This window comes from Elgaria multicarinata, chromosome 7 (assembly GCF_023053635.1).
Source record: "Elgaria multicarinata webbii isolate HBS135686 ecotype San Diego chromosome 7, rElgMul1.1.pri, whole genome shotgun sequence".
Lineage (NCBI taxonomy): Eukaryota > Metazoa > Chordata > Lepidosauria > Squamata > Anguidae > Elgaria > Elgaria multicarinata.
In genome coordinates, this window is record NC_086177.1 from 27,471,781 (window position 1) to 27,494,697 (window position 22,917).

At 43.1% G+C, this 22,917-nt stretch overlaps 1 protein-coding gene across 1 annotated transcript in view; it reads left to right on the top strand.

Moving 5' to 3' along the window:
• Positions 1-6,755: 6,755 nt before the first annotated feature.
• The window catches only part of ZCCHC2 (zinc finger CCHC-type containing 2), a 32,794-nt gene continuing 16,632 nt past the window's right edge, over positions 6,756-22,917 (top strand). The window contains exons 1-9 of the mRNA XM_063130008.1: positions 6,756-7,198; positions 7,379-7,808; positions 10,977-11,082; positions 11,814-11,890; positions 13,668-13,739; positions 15,823-15,935; positions 18,089-18,183; positions 20,357-20,440; positions 22,504-22,561. Of these exons, the coding sequence (XP_062986078.1) occupies positions 6,756-7,198; positions 7,379-7,808; positions 10,977-11,082; positions 11,814-11,890; positions 13,668-13,739; positions 15,823-15,935; positions 18,089-18,183; positions 20,357-20,440; positions 22,504-22,561 (1,478 nt within the window). The remainder of the gene's footprint in view (positions 7,199-7,378; positions 7,809-10,976; positions 11,083-11,813; positions 11,891-13,667; positions 13,740-15,822; positions 15,936-18,088; positions 18,184-20,356; positions 20,441-22,503; positions 22,562-22,917) is intronic.

Below are 22,917 nucleotides of genomic sequence, written 5' to 3' on the forward strand. Positions count from 1 at the left end.
AACAAACCTGGGGGTGGGGGGAGGACCAGAACAAGGCACAGCTGTTAACTGACTGGGCCGCATTCCTCTTACCTGGCAAGTCCTCACAATGCCATATCTCCCTCTACCCATCATTACATTGATTGGGGGGCCCTCACATCCCCCCACTTGGCCCTGTGTCCTCCCTCTCAGGCACATAGCTCAGCCTGGAAAAGCAGGTAGGCAGCAGGAGCAGCAGCTGACTCCCCCCCCCCCCCGCAATAGGCCTCCCTCCCCTGCAGGCGATGGCTCTCCCACACCCCCTCAGCCAGCCAGCTTGTATATCCCTCCCAGGAAGGGAGGGGGGGCGATGATGAGCCAACTCTTCCCCCTCACCTGGAGTAAATGGCAAAAAAGCCCCATAGCCATAGCTATCACCCCTCCAATATCTCTTCCTTGTTTTGGAGCAACCAACATAGACCAATTTTTAGTACTGGGGCTTCCTGTTGCTGATAGTAGGGGATTCCACTCAGGCCCAACCAAGAGCCAAAGTTTCCCACTTCTGCACATACTACCATTTCCCTATTGCCTCTCAACACACCTACTTGGAACAGAAACGAGCCCCATCCACATCAGTATGCCTCACACTGTAAATGTATATGCTTATAGGTCCTATTGATTTATATGGAACTACTTTCCAAGTGAACATACTCAGGACTGCAGCCACAATTATGTGTTTTGCTTTGCTTTTTGGATGAGAGTCAAGTTGGGCATTAGACTTCCAGCCAAGCATCAAGTTATTTCTCCAGAAACAGCTCTGAGTTTCACTTTCATTTAACAGTTACTGCAGCAGTTTAAGTTTCATTTCTCTTTCTATGCATATGTCCACTCCCATCAAAAAAAGGGCACATCCCTTTTCTTCCCCATTCAATTCCCTTTTAACTCTTTGAGTTGTTGAGGAAAATTAATATACTCCCCAAATTCTGGTGCTTACTTTTAAAGCCCAATATGATTTATTGCCTGGTTCCCTAAAGGATTTCTGTTCCATGACATAGGTACCTGTGTCCAGAAATCTGAAATTGACAGGAGGCCTTTGTGGGCTTCCAATGTTTTGTGAGTGGTAACCACTGAGAGGGCCTTTGGAGCACTGGTGCCCCTTCTCTAGAATGTTCTTCTCAGCTGGGAGGCTCATGTCTTCTCATGCCTTTTTAGTGTCAGAAGACCTTTCTATTTTCTCACACCTTTCTAAACATCAACTGACAGCACCATCTTGCATGTTTGAACATGTAATCCTGCAAGTTTACTTAGACATAAGTCTCCCTTATTTATTTATTTATTTATTTATTACATTTTTATACCGCCCAATAGCCGAAGCTCTCTGGGCGGTTCACAAAAATTAAAATCATCATAAAACAACCAACAAGTTAAAAATACAAATACAAAATACAATATAAAAAGCACAACCAGGATAAAACCACGCAGCAAAATTGATATAAGGTTAAAATACAGAGTTAAAACAGTATAATTTAAATTTAAGTTAAAATTAAGTGTTAAAATACTGAGTGAATAAAAAGGTCTTCAGCTGGCGACGAAAGGAGTACAGTGTAGGCGCCAGGCGGACCTCTCTGGGGAGCTCATTCCACAACCGGGGTGCCACAGCGGAGAAAGCCCTCCTCCTAGTAGCCACCTGCCTCACTTCCTTTGGCAGGGGCTCACGGAGAAGGGCCCCTGTAGATGATCTTAAGGTCCGGGTAGGTACATATGGGAGGAGGCGTTCCTTCAAATAACCTGGCCCCAAACCGTTTAGGGCTTTAAATGTCAATACCAGCACTTTGAATCGGGCCCGGACCTGGACTGGCAGCCAATGAAGCTGGAAAAGGACTGGCGTAATGTGATCTCGCCAGCCAGTCCCTGTTAGTAAACGGGCTGCCCTGTTTTGTACCAGCTGAAGCTTCCGGACCGTTTTCAAAGGCAGCCCCACGTATAACGCATTGCAGTAATCCAAACGAGAGGTTATCAGAGCATGGATAACTGTAGCTAGGCTATCACTGTCCAGATAAGGGCGCAGTTGGTATATCAGCCTAAGCTGATAAAAGGTGCTCTTTGCCACTGAGTTCACCTGTGCCTCAAGTGACAGTTCTGGATCGAAGAGCACCCCCAAACTACGGACCCGATCCTTTAGGGAGAGTGCAACCCCGTCCAGGACAGGGCAAACATCACCTTGCCGGACAGATGAACCACCCGCTAACAGTACCTCCGTCTTGTCTGGATTGAGTCTCAGTTTGTTAGCCCTCATCCAGTCCATTACCGTGCCCAGGCACTGGTTCAGAACAGTCACTGCCTCACCTGGGTTTGATGAAAAGGAAAGGTAGAGCTGGGTGTCATCCGCATATTGATGACACCTCAGTCCACATCTCCGGATAACCTCCCCCAGCGGCTTCATGTATATGTTAAACAGCATAGGGGATAAAATAGAGCCCTGCGGAACCCCATGGCTTAGGAGCCACGGCACAGAGCAATAATCCCCCAGCACCACCTTCTGGAATCGGCCATCCAAGTAGGAGCGGAACCACTGCAACGCAGTACCTCCAACTCCCAGTTCAGACAACCTATCCAGAAGGATACCATGGTCGATGGTATCGAAGGCCGCTGAGAGGTCCAGGAGAACCAACAGGGTCGCACTCCCCCTGTCTCTCTCCCGACAGAGGTCATCCCACAGGGCGACCAAGGCAGTTTCCGTTCCAAAACCAGGCCTGAAACCCGATTGAAATGGATCTAGATAATCCGTTTCATTCAAGAGTGCCTGGAGTTGTCCTGCAACCACCCGCTCAAGCACCTTGCCCAGGAAAGGGATATTAGCCACCGGCCTGTAGTTGTTAACATCTTCCGGGTCCAGATTAGGCTTCTTCAGGAGTGGTCTAATTACCGCCTCTTTTAAAGAGGCCGGCACCACTCCCTCTCTCAAGGAGGCATTTACAACCTCCTGGACCCAGCCGGCGATCCCCTCCTTATTTGATGTAATGAGCCACGAGGGGCAAGGGTCAAGCACACAGGTGGTCGACCGGACTTGGCCAAGCACCTTGTCCACATCCTCGGGCCTCAATAACTGAAACTCATCCAATAAAACTGAGCCAGCTTACTCCACTGAACACTTACTCCCAGTGCCTGTTTACCCTACCCTGTGCCTGTTTGCATTCTCTTCCCCTCCTTATTGTTTTATTATGATTTTATTAGAATGTAAGCCTATGCGGCAGGGTCTTGCTATTTACTGTTTTACTCTGTACAGCACCATGTACATTGATGGTGCTATATAAATAAATAAATAAATAAATAAATAAATAATAATAATACTCCTAGTAAATGTGTCCAGGATTGCAGCCTGAATTTCTTTGTAGTCTTTTCTCCTGATGCTTATGTATGCTTTTATCGACATCTCTGCTATTTTAGTATTTTATTGTTATGAATTTGTTTTATTTTTTAAAACTGTTAAAAAGGGTATAAAACTAAAGAAATATTCAACGGTAGTTATGTTGACTGTATGATGATGTTACACCCAACACATGGTCATCACATCTAGAGGCAGGGTTCCAAAAAGCTTATGCTATAGTAAACACCTTATGGTGCTTCCAGACAGACAGCTCCTAGTAGTGCCAGTCAAAAGACATGGCATAGCTGTTCTATATTTCTCTCCTTAATTAGGGTGGCCATATGAAAAGGAGGACAGGGCTCCTGTATCTTTAACGGTTGTATTGAAAAGAGAATTCCTGCAGTTGTCATTTGTATATATGGAGAACCTGTGGAAATTTCCTCTTCATCACAACAGTTAGAGCTGCAAGTGCCCTGCCCTCTTTTAAATCTGGTCACTCTAGTATAGCTCCCTTTTCTATGGAACTGTTAAAGATACAGGAGCCCTGTCCTCCTTTTCATATGGTCACCCTACCTTAATGGATTTTCCGTGGTAAGAAAACTCAAGTGGTGGGAAAACATGGATTACAAACGGATGACAGATTCTGGATTCCACCCGCTAAAATTCCATGAATGAGGCAATGCTTGCACAATAAAAGCCTTGTCTAGAAGAACCATTAGACTTCGAGTTGTCAAAGGTTGTTTTGCCATTTGATGAGGCAGACTGATAGCCATTCTACATACATTTTCTTGAATTTTAGACTCACTGATTTCAGGGATTACTTCAGACTAATGCTTACAAATATAACCAATTATAATACCGTATTTCTTCGATTCTAAGACACACTTTTCCCCCATATAAACATCTCTAAAAACGGGGTGCGTCTTAGAATCGCAGGTGCAAATATTATTCTTAGAATCAAAGCTTTTTTTCTGTTGGTGGTACTGAAATTAGTGTGCGTCTTACAATAGATGGCGTCTTACAATCGAAGAAATACGGTAGTATTACTATTACATATCACCCAAATCTGCCTAGTATGTGCCTGTTTATTTATTTAAAACATTTATGCTCTGCCTTACCTCCAAATAGTTCAAGGCTGCTTACAGCAAGTCAGTAACTATTAAAAACATCCCAATTTAAAACATAGCAGAAGGGTACAGTCCAGTTGAAGAGGCTTTACTTTTTGGAGGCAGAAGTAGCATGAGAAACAAATAGGAATGATTTCTCCTCTTCATTCTCTACAATAGTATTTTTCCAGGAATATTGCTGTTAACAGAAGAAAAGAGAGGCTGCATTATATTTTGCAGCTAGTAACATGAGCCATAGATAAGAAGCAAATGACCTATTATATTTTTGCAACTGTAAAAGGGTGCCATTTAGGATTTTGTGCCTCAGACACCATGGGTATGTCTACACGAAGGGTTTGCCCCGGGGTGGATTCACAATAGCGGCAGATCATCTACATAATGCGGCCACCATTGCGAAGCCATTCAGGGGCAAACCCCAGAAACTCCGCTAGAAAAAAGTTGGGCACTTACCCCGACTTTTTTGGCAGTGGAGGTGTGTCACAGCCGATGGCGCCCCTTGATTGGTTGCCATTGGATGGAAAGGGAAGGAGATGGAGCTCAGGAGAGCCCTGGGACCCATGGTAAATAATAATTAAAAAATGGAGGGGGGAAGAGAGGAATGGGCCCCATGCCTCTGTAAAAATAAAAATGGGTGGGGGAAGGGACAGGCAGCCAGAGGGAGGTGAGGTGGTTTGGGGGCCCTGCGTCCCTCTCCTCATCACCCTCTGGCTGCCTTGTTCCTCCTACATCCCTCCTTGTGCTCAGATCAGCGCGGTAAGTTCGCACTTGTGTTCCTTCCCATGCAGATGCCAGGAAGGAATGCAAGTGCGGGAGCCAGGCACCTCGCAGTGCCAAAGCACTGTCAAGACGGGGCCATAACGGCCATGTTTGCACAGAATATCCACAAGAATCCTGCCTTATCACAAATAAGTGATGTGCTTGTCAATGCAGCACATTTGATTCTGTTTGGCTCTTCCCACTAGCGTGACCGGCTTCATAAACCACAAAAAGTTTTTTAGCATATCATCTGAAATAGGGATCCTAGTTTGTTTTCTCCACAAGCCAGGATTGCAAATCACGGTTTGTTCTTGGTTTACTAATCCTGGCTTGTTTGGGAATAACTAGCCATGTTCCCCATTTGGATGACACACTAAACAAACCTTTCCTGGCTTTTTTTAGCAGGTTGTACTAGCAGGAGCTTGTTCGCAGACTTCATTCCATGCAAATACAGCCACTGTTTGAGCCAGTCATTGTATTAGAAAAGTTTTTTTTTTTTAGAAGAACAAGACATATACGTTTATATTTTGTAAATATGTAACACTGTGCGCCATTTGCTTAAGGAGATAAGGCTTGCTTTTTGGAAATATTGTACAACGCCTAAATAAATGTATTTTAAAATTAAAAATTCCTTCCTGTCCATAGGATTACAACCACAGGCACATTTCTTTGGAGAGTGGAATCCTATGTATTTAGATAATGCAGTTATTCTTTAATAAATGAATTGTTTTTTTCTAAGGTCTAGGAAGGCTGTAACTATTAGGCATCTGAGCTATTTTCTAGCTCTGCTTTTTCACAATTAAAACCATGCGGAAGCATAATGTCTACTCAGAAGTAGGTCCTCAATGGGGTTTAGCCCCAGGTAAATAACTATAGGAGCTTCCGTTATATGTCTTTGAAGTGTGACCTACATCTCATTTTGCCCCCTGTCCATGTGATAGATGTAATGACTACTTGGAATGTCCATAATTAATTAGACAGGAGTTGGCCGCCGTGACTGTGGTTTCTCTAGGACCCAGGGGGAAGCTCGCCAACGAGGGCCGGGTGGTCAACACGAAGCTCTTAGAACAGGGCGAGGTGACGCAATTCGCGAACCTACCCTCTGATTGGCTGCCGCGGGACATTCTGCTTCTATCCCGCCCTCTCCTGTCTCTTACTTCCCCCCCGCCCGTCTCCCCCGCCTTCTTCCTCTCGTTCCGTTCAGTTCGCGCCCGTCGAAGCGAGGGGGGGAGGGTGAAGAGCAGTATTCGTGACCTGCGCACTTAAGTCCTCCCTCCATCTGGCTGTTTCGCTCCCCCCTCGCCCGGCACGCGGGTCTTCACGCGCTCCCTCAAGCCGCTGAGAGGAGGCGCAGGAGCGGCCGCCATTGCCGCCCCTCCAGCGAGCGCCGTTGCAAAAGCGCCCCTGCCCTGCCCTGCCCTCAGCTCTGGTTCGCGCTTCCCTCCTGGGTGGGAGGAGGAAGGCGATGAACGGCGGCTCTTGACGACGACAGCGGCGGCGCTGAGCCCGCCCCGTTCGCTCCCTTCCCCCCTCCCTTCATCTCGAGGATGCTGAAGATGAAGCTGCCGGTGAAGCAGCAGCAGCAGCGGCAGGCGATGAGCCGTAAGGAGGTGGAGGAGGAAGAAGAGGAGGGAGCGGCGGTTGGAGTGGCGCCGAGGGACTGTGGCGGAGGCGGCGGCGGTGGCCTTCCCAGTCAGCCGCGTCGGAGCGGGGCCGGGTCAGGGGCAGCGGTCCCGCCTGGCGGCGGCGGCGGCCCTACTTCGCCGCCGCCACTCCTGCGCTGCCTCTGCGGCTGCTCAGCCGGAGGCGCCCGCGAAGCGGTCTACGAGTGGTTCGGCCTGGCGCTGGGCTCGGCTCAGCGGCTGGAGTTCGCCGTGGGGCTGCTCGACCTGCTCAACCCGCTGGAGCTGCGCTTCCTGGGCTCCTGCCTGGAGGAGCTGGCCCGAAAGGACTACCACTGCCTGCGAGACTCCGAGGCCAAAGCCAACGGCGCTGGCGCGGCTGCAGGAGCCGCCGCCGCCGCCACCACCCTCGACGCCGCTGCCCCGGCAGGAAGCAATTCCAGCCCCCCCGCGACCGGCCAGCAGCAGCAGCAGCAGCAGCTCCTACTCCTCGCAGCGCCGCCGCCACCTTCTCCCCCGGGTGCTGCAGCTGCTGGTTCGCCCCCTCCCGCTGCTCCTCTCCCCCCGCTGGGCGGCAGCGACTTCCGCGACCCGGCGGCGCGCTCCAAGCTTATCGTCTACTTGGCGCTGCTGGGATCCGAGAACCGCGAGGCTGCCAGCCGCCTCCACCGCCTCCTGCCCCATGTGGACGCCATCCTGCAAAGCTGCCGCTCCCTCGGCCCGCTGCGCCCCAAGGAAGGCGGGCAGGAAGGCGAGGAGGAGGCGGCGGCGGCCCCCGCGACGGGGCCCGGGCCGGTGGAAGGGGGCCTGGGGCTGGTGGCTCAAGAGGAGCTGCTGTTGCTCTTCACCATGGCCTCCCTGCATCCCGCCTTCTCTTTCCACCAGAGGGTCACTCTCCGGGAGCACCTGGAGCGGCTGCGGAGGGCCCTCTGCCGGGACGCCGAGGAGCGGGACGGCTTCGCTTGCCACGCCAGCCGGGTAAGGGCACCATCCCTCGCGCGTTGCGGCCCCTTCGCAGCCCCTGCCTGCCGCTTGCTGGACCCGACCCTTCCTGCCACCATCTCTACTGCTTCTGTCGGCCAGGACCGGCTCCTAGAACCACTTTCCCGTGTGACATAATACGGTATAGAGTCGGGGTTGGCGACGGCAGGCCCACCGCGCTCCCTCCCCGTATCGAAGTGGCCCGCATTACATTAGCTGCTTGACGGGGATCGGGTGGGAAGGCAGAGCTGATTCTGCGCGTTTGTGAATCAGCCAAGTCCTTAGGGCTGCCTACGTTTTCCATAGCGTGGGGTACTAGAAGGACAGGAGGCTCGTGGCACCTTAAACTAGCGGGTGCATCCTTCCAAGGTGGTGTGTGTGTGTGTTTGTTTTCTCTCTAACAGACTTTCTTCCCTTGTAAAAAAAAATCTATAGAAAGGGGGCAATTTTCGTTTTCTCAGAGCCCTCCTAACTCACAGCTGCATTTAAAAAGCTTACTTTACTGTTTTTAAAACATTCTCTATTTTCACTTATTGTTAGCCAGTTTGGAGGCAAGTGGTTAGACAGAAAGGCAGGATATAAATATTTTGAATGAATACATATTTCTGGACTTACGGCTATAAAATTAAGAGATTCTGTCAGCAATTTCAGTTTTTAGGCTTTGTCGCATATGTTTAGATGGGTGTAGAAATTGGGGGCACAGGTTCGCTTTGGAAAGCTTAATTCAGGTCACGAGGCACACTTGTGTGGGTCTGAAATACTAACCTCCATTAAAAGTTTATTTTTATTTTATTTATTACATTTCTATATCGCTCAATAGCCGGAGCTTTATTTATTTTCTGTTCTTTCTTAAACAAGCTCTGTTGCACTGTTGAAGGTATATAAGTGCCAGGGTGCATATATGTAGGCAAGAAATAATTTCCAGCAGTGCCTTCCAGGGTCAAATCAAAGGTTTATCTAATCCAACATCTAGTTTCCAGTGGTGGCTAAGCAAGATGCCTCAAGGTACAGGCACACTCATTCATTCACAAACACATACACCCATTCACACCCTCCCTCCATTCTATTCTGTTTACTTTCTCTTTCTCTCCATCTTTTTCCTCCATTGTGTGAATGATACTTTTTGTGTGTGTGAAGTTCAGTTGCTGGGGGTGGTGGGGAGCCTGGACTGACGGTTCCCCACACCTGCTGTAGTGGATAAAGAGATACTTCTAGGATCATCCAGTCTCACAGGTGGATTCATGAAAAAGGGCACGTGCCAGAAGTATACAGAGCACTCCCTGCATATTTTACACAGTGTTGAATATCTCTAGTGTTGAATATAATGATTGAAATGCTTAGACTGCACATGTTTGGAAGGTCTTGAATTTGATACACATAATTTTAACTTTACTTAGATTAAGCTGTTGCACTAAGTTAAAAAAAATGGCTGTCTTTTGCTGTTTGTACCACATTAAAAAAAAACACCTCTCAAATGAAATAGTGAATTATAAAAATGTTCTCAAACTTTCCTCTCAGTACTTTTGTATTAGACACGGTTTTGGCAGTGTTACACCACTTTGCTTCATGTGTTTTTGGAATGGAAGTTGGGAGAGAAAAATCGCTTGAGTTTATTTTGTTTTGGTTAATAAATTTCAGTTTTGTTGTATAAGTAAGAAAGCTGAGGCATGTTTTCCAACATAATATGCTGGAGAACATAACCCACCATCTTACATCTCCTACTGAGGTTGCTTCAATTATCCACTGTGTGTTGTTTGGACTAGAAAGAAGTTCCAATCTCTAGCAAGTTCCTTAGCACTACTGTGAACCATGGGTTGTTGTGGAACTGTGGATTGTGTTGTGTGAACGCAGCCACACAAAGAATAGTTTGTTAACCATGAACAACTGACAGCTTGAAACCCAACAAAGCATGGATTTGCTTTGTGCTTTGTTCTTGGTTAACATAGTATGGTTTGTTAGAATGGTTGGGTTCACACAACAAATGTTCAACAACAACTCATACTTAGCCTTGAGTGTGGATGCCATGTTGTGTGAACACAGCCATCATGGGTTATGCAAAGGGCATCATATATCTTTCTTGCTGCCTGCCAAGGTGCCCTACCCCTCTCACTGCAAAATAAGGGTCCCTAGCTGCTCTCATTGTCTTTTCCCATTAATGCCTCTGGGCCACATGTGGGGCTCAGCAACATTCTTAGGAAATGAAGATGGCAGGTTTCTGCAGGCTGATGCTTTTACCTGCAGTGTGTCCATTTTGTGTTGGTTCCCAAGACAGTTTCCCAGATTGCCAAATGGCCCAATAATGTTGCCTACTCTTGCTTTAAGGGATTGTTCAAGGACATTTTGTAAAATAAACCAAGTAAGTGTTTAATAAGCAGTTTTGAAATTAGTGTTTTTTCTCTTAACATTTAAAAGTACCTGTTAAACTATTACAGCAAAAAGAGTCGCCATCTGAAGGCAGACGCTTGACTACAAAAATTTGTGCATAATAAATGTGTTATTAGATGGCGCAAGACTTTGTCTTTAAACTTTTAAAGTGAATGAATGAAGTGCAACTCAGAATCTAGTGCCTGAATTTGCTTTTCTTTTTTCCCCCTCCTCCCTCTCAATCCCCTTTCCTTTTGTGTCACGTTTTTTACATTGTAAGCCTGTGGGCAGGTACTGTCTTAAAAATATTTTTGTAAGCCGCCTTGAGAGCTTAAAAACATGATATAAAATACAATATAAAAGCACAAGCAGGATAAAATCAGGAGCAGTGCAGAAAAACAAATTTAAAACAGCCAAGTTAAAATTAAATTTATAGACTGTTAAAATACTGAGAGAATAAAAAGGTCTTCACTTGGCGTCTGAAAGAATATAGTGTAGGTGCCAGGCGAACCTCCTTAGGGAGCTCATTCCACAGCCAGGGTGCCACAGCAGAGAAGGCCCTCCTCTTAGTAGCCACCTGCCTTTGGCAGGGCCTCACAGAGAAAGACCCCTGAAGAGGACCTTAGGGTCTGGGCAGGTACATCTATTTATTAAAAATCAGATTTTTAAGTAGAGATCTGAATTGTTGATAGAGCATTTTGCTATTTTTTCACATGCACATTGTTTACTATTTCCGCTATTTGTTTTTTTATGTTGCTAAATTTTGTTTAACGTTTTGCTTTTGCTTTTTCCTCAATTTAGAATTTTCCCCATAACTGTATGCCAAGAAATGAGAGCAGTTTACTTGAACAAAGAGCAGCACATCGTGATAAGCTTATGGTGGCCTCCCATAGACCACAGCAAGAAGGTATGTATGTAAAATCTCAGCTTTTAGGACATTAAATACTTCGCAAAGTTCTTTCCCATCTTGTGTCTTCTGCACACTTTAGAGAATATGCTCACCATGGCAGGTATGGTACCACCTCTGGTGAGTCTGATGAGCAGCCAGTGTTCCTCCTATCTTTGAAGCCTCACAGGTTGCACAGTCATCTCTGCCAACTCCAAAATTGGGAGAAAGCCTGTGGATTGTTTGGCAGCTGTGTAATAAAGTTGCCTAAAAGCTTTAGCTATGTAGTGCCATTCCTTCCTCCTCTGCTAGTGACTGTAATTTTTGGCATGGCCCATAAGGACTGGCAAAAATTCTTGACCTTTGGCCTTCTGAATTCCAGTTACTTCATGTTGTGGGGTTGAAACATTTCCACGGCTATATTTTTTCACAGAAAACTTTCCATTGTTAGAAGTACAACTGGAATTGACATAATGTCCTGATTAGCCCCACCGTGGCTTAATTTGCCCACAGAGGCTGCCTGCAGGCGCTATTTTGCATGGCACCCAATGGTGCTCAGCTCGCCATGACTTGTTGGGTCGTGCGAACCCAGTAGACAATGGTGTGTTACTGGTACCTAGAAATCTTATTAACATTCTTATCTCTACAGTATATGGCAAAATAGTTAAGTACCTAATAGACATATTTTAAACCTAGGAAAGCACTTGTGAACTACTGTACATCTTCTCATCTCTAGTTTGTGTTTCTTTCAGCTGTACATATTCAGAAGATAATGCTGAAATGTGCCCCAAGAAAAAGATCTGACAAGCATCTGGAGTATACTTTCAATGTAAGCCATCAATGTGTGGGCTATAAATATATGTAATGCAGTTCAAAGTTCTTTGGGTATAAAATATTGTCATACGAGCTATGTTGGCACATAATACTAACCCATAGTTTAGCACTATGTGCATAAGTAGAAAGGAGCAAGTGCAAAGTACTGGGCTTGCATGCTCCCCACTCATCTTCCTGCATGGCGAGTGGAAGGAAGAAAGCAGGATTTCATTTTGCTATCGTCGAGTCCTGGCTAGTTGCATGAACCAAGGATTGTGGGTTATAACATACCACATTTTTTACCTCCTGAACCTCCTGGGCAGGGTGTTCCAGAGAAACCCCACTTCCAAGATGTTCTTTAGGAACCTTCTATTGATTGCCGAATGACCAACAAGACCTCTGAAGATCTTAAAGGTTGGCTGGATATATATAGGGGCAGGCGCTCTGCTAGGTATCCTGGTCCTGAGTTGTTTTGGGCTTAGTATGTCAACAACATAACCTTCACTTAGTAGCTAATAGGCAGCCAATCCAGTTCTATTAACAGGTATAATGTGAAGATGGCTGGGTATTTCCAACCCAGGTACAAAGACATCCCCACATAACATTATAGTAATCTAGTCATGAGGTTTCCAGTGCATGAATTACAGTAGGCTATTCCTATCCCTGAACAGATGTAGTTGTCGCACCAGCCGAAGTTGGTAGTAAGCCCAGGTGAGGTCACCTGGGCCTACAGTGGCAGAGATTGATGTAGGTGCACCCCCCAAACTACAGAACTGTTCATTCAATGTTGTAGGTTGGAGGGTAAAAGTTGTTAGCAAAACACATGCACTTCTCTGCCTGTAATTTCTCACCTGTAATACCACCTTGCTGGGCAATAAATACAAATGGGGCATTCACACTTTGCCTCTATACAGTAGGAAGTGAAAAAGCTGAGTCTTACTTGCCACTAAAAACAATGAATGGCTACTAAGCCAAGCCAGAACTTTTGGAACTTTGGCCGCTTTCTTGTATATGAAGAAAGATGTGAGAGAGTATAGTGGGTTGCATGGGGATCTGTAGAAGTAAATGTGTATTACTAAATAGAAAAAATCTTGTTAAAATGCCAGGTGGATGCTTTCACCTAATCAAGCAATGCTGCTCTGTACATGGATCCACAAAATTGGCCCTGTATATAAATTAGCCCTCAGTTATTTTTAGCAGCTTGTATATTCACCTTGTTTATAGTAAAACAGAAATCAAGTGTAAAAATCAAGTTTCTGCAAAATATTATAGAAAGTATCCACTTAATGTGAAAGCTCTAAAATATTCTAACGGATAAAAACAAGTTTTTCTATTCTCTGATTTTCATAACTTTTTATTACAAATTTTATTGCAAATTACTTGATACATGTTTCAGAGAAATTATTGTAGTGTGTCCATTTTAGAAGATAAGATAACAAAATATGAAATGAGCCAGCATTGGAATGAGACCCAGAGTTTTATTTATTTATTTATTTATTGCATTTCTATACCGCCCAATAGCCAGAGCTCTCTGGGCGGTTCACAAAAATTAAAAACATTCAAAGTATAAAACAACAGTATAAAACCATAATATAAAATACAATATAAAAGCTCAACCAGATAAAAACAGCAGCAATGCAAATTTGACTTAAAATAATTGAGATATTCCTGAATGCCAGAAACTCTTACTTCTATATGCTTCCTTGGTCACATGGTGCTTTAGCATCAAATGTATCATACTTGTCCTGTAAAAGCTAAGTATTGCTATATAATTGTATTTGTTTTCTCATTAGGTGATCTGGTCAGATCATAATATAACCTCTGTAAAAAAAACTCACCAGGAATTACAGGAATTTCTATTAAAAGTAAGTATTCAAAAGAAATTACATAATAAACATAGGCAATTTGTTTCACTGTACAATGCTATTGAGTACTTGATCCGTAAGCCTGACCCAAATAAGTGTTGATCTATCTGTGACCAAGTTCACACAACCCGACAGCCCACCATATCTTAATTTACCTATGGGGGCTGTTGTGTCGTGCTGAGCATCCACAGGCACCCAGCTTACCATGGCTTGCTGTGTCATGTGATCCCAGGTGGCAGGAGTTGTTTGAGGTCTAGACAACCCTCAGATAACCCTAAAATGAGCACATGACTTAAAAAGCACATACTGTTTTAACTCAGAGATGTTGTATACCTCTTGAGTTGGTGCTTGGTTACAGAATGCTGACCATTTTATTAAGATTGGCTAGAAGCAGTAATTTTGAATTGGCAAGTAATAAGTTTACATTTGGTAAATGCTCCTTCTTTCAGCTGTAACCACAGAAGTGCACAGTCCAGTTGTATACAACCACTATGTCAGAGAGCAATTCGGGTTTTTTTTAGGAAGGGATGATAGCACTGAGAGTGCTATAGTATGTAGGGATGTTATAAATGGGGAAACATGTCTGTATTAGGAATGCAGGGCTTGTGGTAGTAGAAGAGGAGCTTCCTACTATATAGAGAACATGATCGGGGGGCACTATTTTATTTTTATATCTGAATTCACTTTTGGTTAATTGTGATGTAGGGGGAAGTTAACAAGTTGGTGATTACTACAATATTAAAAGTGTTAATTTTCTTAGAGTTGTCACTGCAGTATGGCTGATTTGGAGAAGACATTGTCTGATGGACTTAGAAAATAACTTCTTAAACAATCCTATTATGTATTAAGAAACCATCTCTTAAAATAAAATATAATTAAAATGATTTTGTTAATAGTAATTTTGGTTAGTTCTCCATAAAAATGTGTGGGGAGTATAATAGCTATTAATAATGATCAAAATGTTTTCTGGTATCATTAAATTGTTTATTGCATTATGGTTGAAATGGAATTTTAGATCAAACCCCGGAAGGAGTCTGTATATTCAATTCAATGTGTGTATTCAATTCCATGGGAATGTCTAATTACTAGGTACTGAAAGTACGCTACCTTACTCTAAAAATGTAAGACACAAATTAGAACTGAAGATGTCTCTATCTTGATCGTTCCTGTATTTTTAAGAGCATTCTAGACATGGGAATGATGCTGGAATTTTCTGGCGTTAAAGATATGTATGTGTAAAACAATTCTGAAAAATGCAAAATCCACTGGAGAACAATTTGAGAATTTGGTTTCAAATATAAAATCTCACTACTAGTTAGTTTCCAAACAATTTGTTGTACTTTTCTATGAAATGCCAAATTTCATGTAGCCCACAGCATTGACCTACTGTGGTGGCTCCACCCCCTTCAGTCCTGAGTTGTTCCTTGCAAGAGATGGGAATTGTTCAGGGATTCCAAAATGAGTCCCAGAGAGAGAAGAGCACTTTGAAAGTACCAGTCTGATGGGTGTCTCTGCTCAGGGGGAGAGGGGAAGTGTAGGGAGAACAGGGAGTTCTGAATGGTCCCCACTCATGTGTAAAAGGGGAATGCCAGGGCACTTGGGTACTTTCATGATTATAGTGGCACCTGTACACCATTTGGGCAGGCCCTGGTGCTGGCTCGGGAAGAGGAGAGAAAGGGTAGAAGAGAATAGTTCTGTCAGTCACTGGGTAGTGTTCCCAGTTCACTTTTCAAATGGGTTACTGGCCTTCCACAGAAAAAAGAATATGTAGAATATGCACAGGATGAAAGCTTCTTTCCTGCCTGAAAGGGTTTTTACTTCTCATCAGAGAGTGGCTAACTGTGTTACACTTGAATTGTCTTAATTCAGGGTTAACATCTGGTTTTAGTTCTAGTCTAAAAAAGAAAAACAAACCTGAATAATTGATGTGTGTATTTCTGGGATGGGGCAGAGAGAAGGTCTGATAGTGCTGTTCTAATTGGAATTGGAGCTGTGAGGCCTTGCCTTTTAAAATATTTTTTCATGACTGCTTTGATACAAGTTACTTTTCTTTGCCAATAACTAACATTAGCCCTCTCATCAGCTTCCAAAGGATCTTTCTTCTGAGGCATTTGACAAGACTATTTTAGGAGCATTAAACCAGGGGTTCCAGAAGCAAGAAGAAAGGCGACACCCAGATTTAGAACCTATGATAAGGTAAAATTCTGAGCAATGAACATAATTATTTTTACTAAAAGACCTAATATGACTAGATTCTATGATTTCCCATATTCTTTATGTAGTTATTCTATATAACTAACCATCTGCATAGAAGGCTGACCACGTTAGTTTATTGGTCCATCTACTTCTTTATTAACTACACAGTATTGTCTATACTGACAGGTGGTGGCTTTCCAAGGTTTCAAATGTCCCAGCTCTACCAGGAGATGTCAGGGATTGAACCTGAGATCTTTTGCATACTGAGCATGTATTCTGCCACTAAGCTACAGCCCTTCCCACTAATCTGCAACTACAGAATCCAATAGGCAAGAAGTCAGTGAGTCAGCATAGCTATAGTTGCTTTTCATAACTCAAACTGGTGCCTCCAGAACTTTGAGAGTGCCCCCCCCCACACGCACGCACACACACTTTTTTTTTAATGGGGGAAGAAAGGGAAAAGTGAAACATTTTCCACCCCTCACCTGCTAAACGAAAGGGCAATCATTACTTTAAATAGTTTTCCCCAGCTTCCCGTCAGCTCCAGCCACCATGGCCAATGGTTAGGAATGCCGGGGCGTTTAATTCAAAACATCTGGAAGGCACCAAGTTGGTAAAGACTGGCTTAAACATCAGTAAGTAGAGTGGTGGCTTAGGGTTTATCGACATGGAGTTCCTGTGTTTCTGGTTAAGTCCTTCTATTCAAGGACATGCAGGAAAAATTCCTGGGCCAAAAACAGGGTCACTTCTCACATGTATTTAAACTGTACCCATAAAACTTCCTACATGTACACCTAAAAATGGTTAGTTGTACAAGGTTGCAAGTGCAAAAGAGCGTGCAAGTATGTGTGGGATCATTCCTGCCATCCCTACAGGGCATGCTGGCCCTACTTCCACATACCAGGTAATTCATGTGTTGGATGCAACACTTACATTGTACACATGTAGAACTTATGGACTGGGCCTGGGCCTAAAATGCATGCTGTTCAACTCAGTACTTGGAAACCACTGTGCAGTTTGGGCTGATGTGCATTAGATTTCATTCACATAGGCACTCCACAAATTTATTACTTTATTTATTTAAGGTGGCTCACACTAAAAGTTAAAAACAATACATTAAAATATAGTTAAGAATCATAGAACAACACCAGAAGATTATGTGAGAGCCGGTGTTTAAAATCGGTTAAATGCCATCTATCTATCTATATATCAGGGCTTGCTTAAAAGCCAGGAGGGCAAGGAAAACTCTTTTGGAAGTAGGGTGGCGGAGGTAATTTCAAAGATGTGAGATCGCAAACACTGATGTCTTATCCAACCCAAGAATGCCCAGTGCCTAGAGGCAGATGGGCATGTCTGGAGAGTGAGTGTGGTCCTCATCTCCCGTCACACATAGAATCTTAGCATCTCATTCAAACTGGTCCAGTATCAGTTGCAAATGTAACAGATATTCGTTCATCTCTGTATAATACAGGTGTTTATATGCCAAACACCTCTGTGCTACACATTCGGAGGCATGCAAAAACTTTTTTGTTACAGCAGGCTTTTTAATGTATTGGTTTTATTTATTTTTAATCTGTTACTGTTTTAGAAATTTTAAAATGTTTTTAATTTTACTGCAGGTTTAATTCTATTTTAACTTTTGTAGATTTATATTTATATGTTTTAATGTACATGTTTTAATCTTGTAAACCAGTTTGAGCCCCAGTACTGGGAAAAAGGTGGGAAGCAATAATAATAATAATAATAACAACAACAACAACAACAACAACAACAACGAGCAAGGGTTTGAACACGATGGCTTTATAGGCCCCTTCCAACTCTACTATTCTATGTTTCTATGACTACAGCTGTCCATTCTGTGTGCATGTGATGTCAAACAGATAATATGTGAAGTGAATTTTGTTCTGGGTCAAGAGTTGGGTTTTTAACATAACCCTAGATTCATGTCCCTCTGTGCTCCACCCACATAGGGTATGGAATAGAAAAGGGTGGAGTCAGATTAGTCATGGCCTGTCCTTCTCTTTTTCCCATTCTGTGTGATTTGAGTTTGAAGAAAATGTTCATTGAAATGATTAAAAAGTAATACCAATCTATAGTGTTAAATTAACCTTAGTTGAATTCTTTAATATAAATGTATTTCCATATATTTTTAGGCAGCTGTTTTCAACTACATCACAAGCTTTTCTGCAGAATCAGAGAGTAAACAACTTCTTTCAGTCTCTGTCCTCGGAATCTTTGCATGCTCACAGTAAGAAATCTAATTATTCTAATTGTATTATGAACTCATGTGAAGTGATAATGAGTCAGATAAGCTGACATGCTTACGTTTAAGAGACATTTCCATTGACTTCAGTGGGACTAAAGGTTAAATCCAAATTCTTCACTTTGGCTTGAGTTGTAGATCAAATGCTCTTGGTTACATCGGCCTGAGGATAGTTGCTTTGTGACACATTCAATTTTTGTGTGAGCAGAAGGCAGTTTGTACTTCCCCTGCTTCAGTCCCCCGTACCCCAGTCCTTTGGATAGTTGGAAGGGTGGTATGGGGCTGTTGTGGGAAGGTGGAATTGCCTGAAATTTGATGAAGGTTCTGCAGGGGAAGAGAAAGATCATTTGGACAAGCTGCTTTCCACTTGCATTACCATTGGATACAACCATAAATTTTCAATGCTGCAATTTTCTTTTATCCCCAGTTTTAACTTTTATGTTTCACACACACATACACTTTGCATGGAAGCTATGGATGCTCTAAGCCCTTGTTCCTGCAGACAAGGAGTGGGGAACATGTGGCTCTCTAGATGTTTAGCCAGTATAGCCAATGGTGAGGGATGATGGGAGTTGCAGTCCAACATCTAGAGGGGCACACATTCTCCATCCCTCCTGTAGAGCAGCAGTACAGGATATGTTCTACTTGGTGTAAGAACAAAGTCATCAGTTATTGGCTCCAGTGAGTGCCATCATGTGCTTTATTACTGTATTTCTTCGATTCTAAGACACACTTCTCCCCCCCCCCAGTATAAACATCTCTAAAAACGGGGTGCGTCTTAGAATCGCAGATGCGTTTATTATTTCTTAGAATCAAAGCTTTTTTTCTGTTGGTGGTACTGAAATTAGTGTGCGTCTTACAATCGATGGCGTCTTACAATCGAAGAAATACGGTAGATCAAATTGACTGGTCTTGCCTAGCACATGACCTAAGAGGTACTTACCAGAGTTCTATCAGGGATGATCCTTAATGATTACATACTTATTCTTCAGCTCATTAGAGATGGCACTAATTTATTCAGTAGGTGCTACTTCATGTATACTAAAATTGAATTCAAGTGAGCCGCTGACTGCAAAGAGTTAAGAGGAACATACAGAAGGACAATTCTAGCCTTTTTTTTTTTAAAAAAAAAACACCATTTGCCAGATTTGGATAATTAGCAGAGGAAAAGAAGCCACCATGGCTTCTTTTCCCTGGCCCATGTATGCTGCTCATGCACCTGCCATTTCCCTAATTGTCCTCGGTGCAGCACAGGTTGCCATTTTGTTCAAATCAAGTGAGATGTGCGTAGGAGTTTCCAAGCCACCCAGTAACCCCTACAATAAGCTATTGTTTGAGGAGTGGTTTTGAAGCCACCCTTTCCGCACACTTCCCCGGGTTTGGGTGACATGGCAACCTGTGCCATTATGAGGGTATTTAGGGAAATGGCAGAGATGGTGAAAAGAAGCCATGGTGGCTTCTATACACAGCCACTGTTTCAATTTTCAGAGTCATCAGTGGATGTGTTGCCACTGACTGATGCATTGGAATGAAGTTTTAACTGAAGAGAATTTGAAATAGAGAAGATGCAGAAGTATCTATATGTGCTTTCAGGGTGCTTTTTGAAGCTTTCAAAATGCTTTTTGTTTTGTTTTTTCAAAATTGTTAAATTGTCAACATAAGCTATAAACGGATACATCTGAACGGTATCCAAAGTCTTATGTTTGCATGTGTCAGCTTGAATGAAAACGAAGTGTGTCAACTAATAGGAATATATTATGGAATGAATACTGAAAACAAATGGCAAGTGTTAGAATAATAGTGTTTAATGAATTAGTCTGAAGGCCGTATTAGAGATAACAAGATAAAATACATTTAAAATTCCATATAAAATAAACATCCTAATAGAACCATCCTTTCGGCTCCTTACCAAGTTTAGGTGTTAATTTATTAGAGAAAGGTGACTTCAACTATTGTTGTCATTTAAATATACCATTTTCTTCCATTGTACCTTACAAAGTCAGTCTGATATTAGTGTCTTGGAGGAGATGAATGCAATTAGTTGCAAAATATACTCAGTTGCCTTAGCTTCTTTCATAGTTCTCTACTAATATAGCTGGCTGTTCTAATTTTGCTTTTGAAGTAATGCTTTTTGAAGTTGTTCACTGTTACCTTTTAGATAACTTCCAATCCACTCTGAAGACATCTAAGATGCCGGAGCACTTCAAGGAGGACAGTTCAGAAGCTTCAAGTCAGGAGGAAGGTAAGCCTTAAAATTTTGGGCTGTCATAGTAGTATACTTCATTTTGTGAAAGTACAGAGCATCAGGGGTGAAAACTACTGGGAACTGAAATACCAATGAATATTTCTACACTGCCTCATCAAATATTTGAGGTGAATTTTGGGGAAAGCATACTACTTTGCTCAGATACCTGAGCAAAAGACAAAAAGATACCTGAGCAAAGGACAGAGAAAACTTGACTGTTGTACTGCATTCTAAGTGGGACCGCTCTTGAAAAATGTTCAGAAACATCCTGTCCAGAAGGTAGCAAAAAGGATACCAGGGCATGTATACAAAGTATCCAATAAGAGTACTGGGGCAGAGAGTATATAATAGTTAATTTTACATTTAACTTCCCTGGTTCCTATTTGTTTTCCAAGCTTAATTCAGAATGTTAGTTTTGATATTTAAAGCCCTAAATGATCTATGACCAAGATACCTTAATGATCACCACCTCCACTACCTTTAATCATCATTTGATGCCTTGCTCTATACACCCCACCACAGTGCATGGCCACGCAAGGCAGGATCTTTTAGTGGTGGCCCTGACTCCCTTCCAGGGGAGATCTGCTTGGTGTGAGCTCCTATTAAATCAAAGGATCCCAACTATGGGGTGAGTCATCAGAATGCTGCTCTCTGACTCACTGACCCTTTTTGGCCTCACAGCACCTAGCCTAGCACTCTATGGCCACAGCTAGACCTAAGGTTTCTCCTGGGATCATCCAGGGTTCGCCCCTGCCTGAGCACTGGATCCCCTGTGTGTCACCTAGATGAACAGGTTTGACCCCTGTGCGATCCAGGGATAAACCTTTTCCCTACTCCTTCACTGCTGCCACCATTGAGCATTGTACCCAACCTTAGATACTCTTAAGAATCCACTCCAGTTTATGAATAAGTAAGGTTATGCGGTTACAAAGCTTATGGTTTCATCTGTTTCAATGCTTGTTTGTTTGATACAGTTTCATTTGCAATCCTGCCTACTCTACCCCGTATTCTACACTCTCTCCTCCCAATCATTCTGTTCTCAAAATAATAAAAGCTGTTGTTCCTACACTCTCCCTAAACCTTTCACAGACAAACCCCAAATCTTAACTTCAACAGACCCTAACTCTCTCCAGCTCTCTCACATACCATTCTACTGCTTCCCTTAACTCCTCCCCCTCACTACTAACAACCAATCCAGATCTTTGAACCACCATCCAATCAGCATTCACTTCACATCCTCTCCACTCTCTCCCACTAGATTTAACTACTTACTACTTATTTGCAGTCCACACAGCACTTACATCTTAAAGGGCAACTATAATTTAGACATTACAATATACTTATGTCATATAAATTGGCAACAAACAGTAAAACATGTACAATACATGCAGTCAATAACAATCTAAAAAACAGCAAGAACAGACTGGGAAAATGGGTAATATTTACAGTTGGTCTTAAGCTTGAGAGGGAGAACCCCATAAGAAATGCCAAAAACAAGCCAAAGGCAAAGGGGTAGAAAAAAAGGATATTTAATACAATAAAAGAACTTCAGCGCATTTGGACCCTCACGTCCTTCCTCGGGGTAATTTGTTTGAATATAAGGGGTATCATCTGCTTCATAACCCCCAGTCTCCTCTGCTATGTTCCCCTGAAAGCTTGAGAAGTTGAGCTAAGGTTGCTCAAGATCATGAACAGCGGGGCGTTCTTCGGATATCTTGCAGGGGTGGGGAATGAGGGACAACAGATCCTAGGCCTTAACAGATAGCTTTTCTACCTGATACTACATGGATCAGGGATTTGCCAGCTGATCTTTTCAGCACTTGATATACATGAAGGAGAAGAAATCAATATGGTACACTGAATCTAGGCCATGTCGGCTTTTAAGGGGGCTACCAGCACTTGGGTTGGCTATAGGTTCGAATAAAATAGTGACATACAGAATTTATTTTCAAAGTCTTACTCTATATAACCTCTTGGGGTTAAAATTCAGTGGAGGATGATTTTTGGTTTAGTTAAAGCTAATTTAATCAATAATGTGTATTTTCCCCTTTTCTATCCAGAAATGATACAGCACACAACGATTCATAAAAAACATAATGGGAAATGTCCTGTGGCCAAGTAGGTGTTAAATTTATGTGTGTTATACTTTTTCTCATTTAAACATTCATTTAACACTTGATTCCTGTCAGAAGTTTAGGATTATATTCACAACCTGTTAACCTAGGATTTAAATTTAGGCATCTCTAAAATGAGAATTGTTAGTCCAGAAGTTGGGAGACATAACCGGAGAGTTCTAGTTTGCAGTGCAGTGCATCATGTGATCTTGGCAGTCACAACTGCTGTGAACTGAACTCTACGTCTGAGGTATCGGGTGAATGGAAAAGTAGTGCAACTGAGAACTGAGCTTCTGACAGGAGGTTGTGAATGCAAATACTGGGGAACATCTTGTGATAATTTGTGAATCTGTCTCTAGT